This window comes from Leptosomus discolor, chromosome 23 (genome assembly GCF_034619465.1).
Source record: "Leptosomus discolor isolate bLepDis1 chromosome 23, bLepDis1.hap2, whole genome shotgun sequence".
NCBI classification, from domain to species: Eukaryota; Metazoa; Chordata; class Aves; order Leptosomiformes; family Leptosomidae; genus Leptosomus; species Leptosomus discolor.
This window is the reverse complement of record NC_141413.1, coordinates 6,165,317-6,175,271: the sequence shown is the minus strand read 5'-3', so window position 1 is coordinate 6,175,271 and position 9,955 is coordinate 6,165,317. Positions and strand designations below refer to the sequence as shown.

General features: G+C 40.9%; 1 protein-coding gene across 1 annotated transcript in view; it reads left to right on the top strand.

The window, feature by feature from the left end:
• The first annotated feature begins 386 nt into the window (after positions 1-386).
• DOCK5 (dedicator of cytokinesis 5) overlaps positions 387-9,955 on the top strand; it is a 63,079-nt gene continuing 53,510 nt past the window's right edge. Inside the window, exons 1-5 of the mRNA XM_086477063.1 lie at positions 387-429; positions 689-772; positions 7,701-7,741; positions 8,762-8,817; positions 9,663-9,759. Coding sequence (XP_086333189.1) covers positions 387-429; positions 689-772; positions 7,701-7,741; positions 8,762-8,817; positions 9,663-9,759 — 321 coding nt within the window. The remainder of the gene's footprint in view (positions 430-688; positions 773-7,700; positions 7,742-8,761; positions 8,818-9,662; positions 9,760-9,955) is intronic.

The following is a 9,955-nucleotide window of genomic DNA, read 5'->3' as shown; positions in this document are numbered from 1 at the left end:
GAAACTGCACCTCAAGAAACTTCCAGAGAAAAGGCAGTTTAGAAGCATGGGCTTCTGGACTTAATCCTATTCCCACTGGAAATCCTATAAGCAGTCAGATTAGCTTTGTCTTTGGGAGGGATTAAATTTGCAAAGAATCTCAAGTTTTTGTGCTAAGATTGGCTCTTGTCTGGGAAGAGCCTTTAGTAGCAAATAGTCTGAGGCTTTTAGTATAGAATAGTGGCATTTTTTTCTTACGACATCCAATTCATGTTGTTTTGCCAGTGCTTGTGAGTGCTATGTTGCAGTTAGTCCTGTGAAATGCTAATAAAAAAAATGACAATTACCTAATTGATCCATAACCAGTGCCTAGTGACCTTTACTGGCCAGGTCAGTGAAGTGGGAAGATGCAGCTTCTTCATATGGTGTCACAGATCTGTATTCTTGAAGGTAAAAGACAAACTACTTTGGCTGTTAAGAATAGTGTTCCTTATCCTTGCAGGAACTGATGGTAGAACCTGGAAATAGATAGGTACACTACATACTTTTCCAGTGCATTATACTCACTGGATAGCTTAGTGACGTTACGGTGCTTTTTCAAAATCTTATTCTGCCTTTGACAGGTGCCATGATACCAGATTTCAAAACTGAATTACAGCTTTCGTGATTGTGTTTTTCATCTCTCTCTCCCCTTTCTTCCCCTTTTTAGCAATCTACAATTACGATGCTGTCCAAGATGTGGAGCTCTCCTTGCAAGTTGGTGATACTGTTCACATTTTGGAGATGTATGAAGGTAGGTTGCAGATCACTTCCAAGTACTTCGCAGTGGTTTTTGAAAGTAAATATAACAAATCAAGATTATTTTTTTTTAATAATACAAATTTCAGATCTAGATTTTCAACTTCTGATATGCCCAAAGCTGCAAAGCTTGCTGTGTAGTGTTTGCTGTATGCACTTGACTTTTAAAATGGTATTAAAAATGCATAAAACACAGAAGTGGCAATCATATCTATGCTGTTCCTGGCAGAGTTTTGTCAAGGTGAGATTTCACAAGCATCTCAAGGCAGGACCGCAAGAGAAAGGCTGTTCATTCCTGCGTTCACACCACACCTGTTTACCTTGGCTCCTCCTTGTGCCATGCCAAGCGCTTGTATAGTCATGTGATGAACTGATCCAGCTGGAAAATAATAATAGTTTTTAAAAAAGGTAGCTTTTAACCTGAATTAGTTCTTTGATCTGAGACAATAGAGGCAGTGGATGAAAGAAAAGGAGAGGGCAAGTCTCATTGTTTCAAAAGTAGTGTTGGTTTAAGCGAAAATATCACAAACCAACGTTATATGTTTTTAAAAGCCTCCAGTTATGGAGCTTCCATGCCTTTTTTAGGCAGTTTCTCCCAGTACTTTACTGGGAAGTGTTTCATAATACACATGTAAATGTATTTACATGAATGTAAAATATCTTGCACAAAGGAAAACAAAATTCCTATTTTAAACAAGATGAAGATTACACTTGTGTGTTTCATATCTACTTTTTTAAACTAGACTGTTTAATGAAGATTTCAAAATTAAGAATGGAACACAGCCGTTTAATTATTTTAAAGAATGTACTAGTCACTACTTCATTTGGAAGGGTCTCCAAAATTTAAATACTCTTTCCAAAATACATATTCAATCACTTTCACAAGCAGCATCAGTTTGAAAAAGACTTGATGTACAAAACCTCTTTAGTATCTTTGCTGGGAACAGCAAGCTGCTTGTTTAGCAATTTGTTCTTATCCAATTGTTCTTTCCACTTCTCTTTGACCTTGACACTGGAAACAGCCAGCCCGTTCCTACATGTCAAAGCAAATTATGTTGCTGATGTGTGTTTTTACACTGATGTGTGTGATAGTGGCGAGTGTGTTTGGCAGGAGGGAGGAGAGAGAGGGAGAAAGGGGGGGGAAAAAAAGTCTGTGTAATAGTACTACCTTATGAACTGGTTTTGCAAAAAGACACAAGGAAGAGAAGTGTCAGGGATGAAAATTGTCCTCATGAAGAGGATGCATCTTGTACTTCCCACAACATTTGGGTATTCTTGTTTGTTTGTTTGCTTTTGGTTTTGTTTTTAAGCAGCATTGTTGTTTAATCCTACTACTTGATCTGCTTTAACACAGACAGTCAAGAATAGGAAATGAATACCCAAATGGCGTCCCTTTTTTAACCTGAAATGTCCCGGTTTGGAACTTCAGCCTGAGAAGATTGATTGTAAATTGTTTGGGAAAGTTGAATGTGTTTTGAGCATTTTCATATGCTGAGCCATCAGTGTGGCATTCTGATATGTGACTGAGGCACCTAGGTATCACTGCAATACAACTAAATACTTTTCCTGGAAAGACCAGACAAAAATTCACACCAGTCATTTGTGATTCTAAAGGAAAAGATGCAGGTTGTCTCTGAGGTGGTAGCTCTGCTGTGGGTCTGGTCTTACCCATAAATTCATCTTAAAAACTCCCAAATTCTGATATTCTGTCTGCTTGGGAAGAAATTCTTGTGTCTTACTGTATCTATTTTTCTTTCTTTTGGGACATCAGCTGTCAGCTTTGTTTCAAGATATCTGTGGGTTGTGGTTTTGAGAATTAGTGTTCTCATAAGAGGCTTTTTCTGTTCCTCCTCATGCTAATGAAGTATATTTACAAATACAACTCCAGTCTGATAAAAGTGGGGTTTTGTTCAACTAATCACTGTTCTTATCTGGATACACAAGTCTCAATTTAGAAAAAGGTTTCATTTAACCAGGGTGTTGGCTTTGCAAGGAGAAAGGCTCAGAGATGCCTCGTGAAGTCCTTTTTTTAGTTGGCATAAGTTATCCCTGCAGGTCCCGGCTGAGGGCCTTCCTTAGGCTAACGTTCTGCAGGGAGTTACGAGGGAGTTTTTCGGGATTGTTCAGAGGCTCTCAAGTAATGGTAATAGCCACTTGGAAAATCTTGCTCCTTGCTATTGTTCCCTACCTCAGGATGCACAGGAGCATCTTTTGTGAGTTACCAGAAGGTTCTCAGGGCTGTTGCACCACAGTTCGCTTCCCGCTCTGTCAGTCACCTAGAACATGCTTCCTTTTTCCTCCTGGCTGAAGTCAGCAGGTATTTGTTCCTCAGCCGTGTTCACTGAAGGCTCCCTGTGTGCCAGACTCTTGAAAGCTCTTTGTATTCTACATCTGGGGTTTTGACTGGCTCCGCTCTGTCTGTAAGAATTGAAGTCCAGTTTGTTGCTTGACAGCGAGGCAGTGAGGTTGAAGCTTTTGCTGGGTTTTGGTGTTAACAATAAATGTTATCTGACTCTCAGCTGGCTGAATAGCTTTGAGACACAACACTGATACAGCTAAGCCACTGGGGGAGGTGTGTGAGAAGCAGCGAGCAATGAAGTGAATTAAAGTGCAAGCCAGACGGTGTGGATGTGGTTTGGTGCAGGCCTCCATGCTAACTTCTAATGTTAGGTGGCTTTGCCAAAGACCATAGCGTCTTGCAGACACTTAAGGTGGAGTGCCTGCAGTCAGGTGCTGCTCTTGTGCTGCCTTACGATGAGAGAAAGACCCTTTACATTGCGAAATCCCTGCCTCATTTGTCCTAGCACGTGCTGTCAGGAGTTAGAGGCCTGTTGCAAAGGCTGGAAGTCCTTGGAAAGTTGGCTGAATTCGGGGTGAGGCTCTGGGATTGCACGTTTGTCAGTAAAACTTTCTTTTCCCACGTCCTAAACAGATGCTTTGCCTAATGTTTTATAAGTCCCAGTTACAACTAACTGCACAGTTAGGCTTGGATTGTGGGTGCACAAAAGAAGGTAAGGGAGTGATAACGTGGTAGATTGTTGATATTGCTGGTCTGCAGCTTGCCGATGTCAAGGATTCGTCAGAGGATGGACCTCCCTGTAAATGGTAGCTCCAACTTGGACGAAGCACGCAACATTGAAGTGAAGGTCATCAGAGCTGAAATCATGGGCTGAGCAGTTTGAACTAAAGATTTCAGATAATTCTAGGACGAGCTATAATGTGCTGATGTCCAGTGCAGCTCGAATCCCTGTAGGGACAACCTAAGAGCTGTTTGCTATTGGATTGAATAACTCCACAGTCGAGGCTGCACAGCATTTCCTTCAGGCCAGGAGAATGAAGGTTGTGACATACTGGATCTTTGTTGACCTGCCATTAGGTGCAGTTGTAAGTGGGGTTTGCACTGTAGATAGGGTCTAAATTTGCATATTCATTGTTTTACTTTGAGACTGATTTCAAATAATTTTTGAAATGCCTTGGTTGGGCTTCAAGCATGCTTTGAAACACCGTGGTGTATTTATTATACATAAAGATCTGGAGGATACCAGTTTTCTTAGACTTACCTTCCCTTTAAAACAAATACACATGTACCCTCTGCAAAGCATGGTTTTGGTAGTTTAGGTGTTTTGGTCTTGGTACACTTGTAAACTGCAAAGCAAGGTATGGGGTTTTTTTCTCCTTTCTCTGGTTGGCTGTCTGGTTGAAGAAGGGCATGAGTTCTTTGTACAAAACTACTTTTTCCACTTGATAGTAAGATAAGCAGTGCGTGCTTGTCCTGTTGTTTGCTGAGTATTGTCAAGACTGGGCATATGCTGCAAGATCCAAGAAAAGATGGAAACTTGCTGTGTCCAATGCACTGAAGGCTGCTTCAGTGCAGGATTTACTTACTCTCTGGGAATCTGTCCTTGAGTAGTGAGCTGGGGAGAATACATTTCTGTTTAGGGGAATCTTTTCTAATCTGCAGTATATATTATTGTTTCATACAAGCTGTGAAATAGCCAAATTGTGGATAGAAGGAGTGTGTGCCCGCATACTGTGATGTTGATCAGTTTCTTCTCCCGGTGAAAATAAGTTTGCATTGAATTTGTTCCTAATTTCAGTCTTTCATCTTTCCTCTGGCCACTGTGGATGAATGAAGAAATCCGTTGTTTTATTTCAGTACAGTGCAGCGCTGTATGTTGTGGTACTGAGAGCGTACGCTACGGTGCAAGAGGAACCAAGGCCTTGTGGTTAAGCACGTGACCTGGGATTGCGTTACTGTGTATAACTTTTCTTTGTCTGAACTCTTGTAATTTGAATAATTTTTCTTAGATTTTCTGTTATTTTACATACTGCATAAAATCCGTTTAATGAAAGGTAAAATTGAGGGCTTGTGTTCCATTTAGGAAAAAAACCAACCAAACAAAACAAAACAAAACAAACACCAAAAAACCAAACCCCAAACTTTATGACATTTCTTTGCAAGACTCAGTCTGCTGTCAATGTGTTCTTAATCAGACTTCAGTTTGAAAGGGCGTTGTAGTAGCTGAAATTTGTCGTGTCATCTTCAACTGAAAAGCCTTTCTCGTTTAGCACATCTCTGCTTGGGGAAAATACTTGAGAGAAACACTTAAATAGTCTGTCATTCCTCTGAAGCTGTAGGCAGATGTTGGGTTTTTTTAAGAGGGAATCAAGTAATCAATTGACCACTGCCAAAAGTTTTTGTTCGTTTTAAAATTATGGGTAAGATTATTGAAAATTGGGGCAGAATTCTGGAAGAATTGCGTGAGATGCTTGCTGAAATAGGTTTGCATAATAATATACAACATGCTTTTATGCAATGATTGCAACATACTTTACAGGAATGTGGTTGATGCCAGGAGGCCATTTTAAATATGAGGAAACTGTGGTATAGAAGGTCTGAGAGACTGTCAAGTGGAATTGAAATCACTGGGAAAATATTCTTGTTAAATTCCGTGAGCTTTGTATCACACTGAATAACATGTACTTGACCATTCGATTATTTACAACTTAGATAAAAATAGAACCTAAATCTTCTCATCCCTAATCCAGGACCTTATCCATTGGTCCATGATCCACATATAATCTTATCTTCGTCCTGTGGCAGGAATGGAATTTCGTCTTTCTTCATAACTTAATACTGGAATATTGGGGTTTATGTGGTCAAGCTGATTCACCTTCTCATTGGGGAAAGGGGACAAAACTGTGCTTAAAAAAAAAGACCAAACATCTCCCCCCCTCCCAAACCCCAACCATACAAAAAAACCCCCACCATAAGCTCTAATTTATGGTTGAGGGATCTCAGATCCATGGTTCTTCATGGAAGCTTCTTTACTAAATATATAAATATATAGGGGGGGAAACCAAAAAGAAAAAACCAAAACACCACCCTCCCCTCCTTTCTTCTTTGCCTGATTATTCCCTTAAATCCCTTTGCCTTCTTGATGCTACTCCCTCTGCCAGTCAGCTGAACGTAATCGTCTGGGATCAGTGACGTCTCTTGATAGTGCTGAACATCGTTCAGGCGTTACAGACCACCGTCTATGCCCTTCATGTTTGCTAAGTGGAAGGTCAGTGGTTTTAGTTTCAGTGCAAGTAGAACCTTAGGAGAAGAGTCAAACACTGGTGCCCTAGAAGCATGATTAATTCAGAGTTGGGGTCGCAGAGAGTCTTGGCATTTGCAACGATGTTTTTAGCAGCTGAGTCAGTGAGAAAGTGCAAGTTTGCATCCTATCCCAGAACAGTACAAGGGACATTATATCTCCACATCAGCATTTAAAACGGAGGAGATTCTTCTTCTAAACAGTTTAGTTTGTTATTTCCAGTACAGTAACTTCAGGAGGACTGAAGGGGATGGAAACTGTTGCTTATGGCAAGGAACAGGCACCCAGTGGAGAGAGTGCTTGGTCACACACAGCTCTTGCATAGCCGGGGCAGATGGCGGAGGTGAGGGTGGAGAGAGAAAACCCCTTGGTGTCACACAGTTTGGAGATGGTGGAAGAAGAGTGGGAGTGACTTGCCCACAGCTATGCTTCTCTCCTCTCTGCTCATTAAGCAAGGCTCACTTGAGGATATGAGAAATGCAGTGGTTTTTTCATACGCTTGCATTTTGGTGACCTTGAAATCAAAATACTGGTCAAACTGCAGATGCTGAAGAGAGAACAAAGGTACATCTGCAAGTGACATATGCTTCTCAGTTTTGGGGATCACAGTTATTTGTGTCTTACGCTTTAATAGATCTTGTCAAGGTAATATTGAGAAACAATATCTTTACCAGGGCAAGCAGTTCAGGGTTGGGGTTTTTTTTTGCCCTATCTAATAAAATGTTCTCTTTCAGCCTTCCTTTGAAGGAAGGTTTTACACTGACTCACAGAAGAAAATAAAGAACAATGTGGAAGTCAAGCACAATCTGTAAGATGATTTGGGTGAAAATGCAGTTCATAGAAAAGAACGTTTTAAAGGGGTGGAGTAGAATTGGACTTGGGCCACTTTGCCAGATACTCACTATGACCTTGGGCTGATAGTTCCACGTGCACGCCTTGTGTATCCACCTCATCTGTCACATCGTCACAGCAGTAGTTCTGTGCTGGGTATGTAACTTGTGAGCTCTATGGAACCAGGATTGTCGCTTCCAGAACGTATAGTGCGGAGCGGGTTGCTTTTCCATTGAGCCCTATCGGTACAGCCCAAATGGGTGTGCTGAGCAGAAGGGAGGGTGTCAGTTCGTGGTAGGGGGAGACACCCTTCTGCCCTGCTCTTGGGAACCAAGCTCCTACAGACAGAGCAGAGGTGTCTTCACAACAGGAGATCTCAAGTGAGCAAGATCACTAGGTTTATGTTGTGGAAATGGGGTAAGAATGACAACGTGCATTTAATTGCTGTAGACAGGAAAAAAATAAATGTGTTTTTTGTTTCCCTTTTGACAGGCTGGTACCGAGGATACACACTCCGAAATAAATCCAAGAAGGTATGACCTCACTTTTCAGTAACTCCAGTTTTTATTTCACACCTTGCCAGACCCCATCCGGTGGTGTAATCTGCTGTGCTTCTGCTGTATTTCTTGTCTTAATATTGTGCAGGTCTCCTGATCGCTGTGTCCTTTTCCTCAGTGACAGAAATAAATGCCCTTGAGCTAAATGTTTCAGAACCGCTAACTGGGTACTCCTCTGTTGTAAGCATGCATAATGTAGTTTGAACTAGCAAAATTGACTGTTGCATATCTGCATATGGTAGCTTATTGCTTTATTATTGTGGTCTTGGACCTGTACACATCCAGCGTTAGTTACATGAAATGGTAGGATTAGAGTTTTGATTTGACTTGGAAAATATTCCAACAATTATGCACTCATGGATCTCAGCCAAACTTCTTGAGGTTTGTGAAACCAGTCTGAAAACTGCGTGGAAATCTTGTTTCCCATAGGAATCCTGGCACCTCTCATGTGGTAACATCCTTCCCAGTCTCCATTTTTCAGATGTAAAGGGGAATGAAAAGAAAATGGAAAAGGATGGCAACACGCCTAGGAGGTTTCCCTTAGATAAAGGAAACTTGGGACTGGTGAATTTCTACAAAAGCTATCATGTGTTGTGAGCTTTTCTAGAGAACCACAGGTCCAGGGCGACTTGACAAATGATGCCAAGAATCTTTTGTAGCAAGGGCAAATGGATATGACTGATAGTTTGCAAGCATTTACAACATTTCATACAGGAAGGTGACTGTGTTACAGTGAAACAAGGAATTGACTTCTCTGAGGTGCTAATATCAAATACAGTGCTCAAGCATGCAACCTGAGGCTCCTTAACTGTCTTTTTTTCCTGTGGTACCGGGACTGGTGGACCTAACACATTTCTGTTATAGGTAAACAGTAAATGTCAGTCACAGTTACTGTTCTGATCGTGCTGTTGCCCCTTTCCCCTGCATTCTGTTGAATGCATTTTTGTCATCTCATATCCTATGGTGAGATTTACTTACTTCTGTATTTATTTTTAGGGCATTTTCCCAGAAACATATATCCATTTAAAAGAGGCGATCGTGAAGGACCGGGGGTAGGTTGGCGCTTCTTGAGATGTATTTTTTGGTAGCAAAAACAGTGGAATGGTGTTTCATTTAAAAACAAACAAAAAACCAACTTTAGCGGTGTTGTAATGAATGCTGCTGTTCTGTGTGTGCAGCAGGGCATAGCACCTCTGCTAGACTTGTAGAGCTACATAACTTGTTTTTTTTTTCAGAGCACTGTATGTACCAAAACAGTTGTAAGCAAAGGTGCAGGAGAATCCTATTTGCAAAAATAAGAAAGCTCTGCTAGACAGGTTATTAGCGAGGCAGGTCAATCAAGCTGCAGTTAGCTCCTCTGGGGACTCCTGCAAGTCGTAACACACTCCTACTCGCAGCCAAGTAGCCAGCAGGAGTGTGGATTCCTTCCTGTCTTGGAAAACAGTTAAGGAAATGACTCCTCGTTTGATTCGTAGAGCTGATTCTGTGATCATTATAGCGAGAGAAAAACAGCAGTTGCAAAGGAACAGACTTTAGAAAGTACCTTTTTCCTTTTTTTTTTCTTTTTTTTTGGTAACTGTGGCCAAGTTACCACTGCAAGTGGTGATTCTTCCAAACTTAATTTTGTCTATTTAGCATGTTTCTGGAATAGATCAATTGAGAAGAAGAAAACTGAAAGAAACTTGAAACATTTTTGCATTGAAAATGGATAATGAATGTGCATGTTTGTGTGGGAGAGCCAATTGAAGAACTTTAGAATCTTGGCATCGTGTGTGAATGAACTGTGTGAATATCAAGCCCTCTGAAATTTCCATATTTATCAAAAAAGGGTGTTTTACTACTAAGTTTAATCTCGAGTGTAACACCTTTTTTTCTATTTTCTTCTTTTTTTCTCTAGACAACATGAAACAGTGATTCCAAGTGAATTGCCCCTTGGGCAAGAGCTCACTTCTACCCTGAGGGAGTGGGCAGTTATCTGGCACAAATTATATGTGGTAAGTTTTCCTCAGTGGTTGGTATTTTATTACATGACCTCAGATGAGATGAGCCTGGGCTTTTTGCAGGGGACTTTAAGATTTTGAATAGAATCTTATGCAGAATTGTAAAACTATCATTACTGTAAAATTGGTCTTGACAGGCTAAAAACGTTTTGCTCTCCACTGAGTGGGACGTGTGATCACGGACAGAACT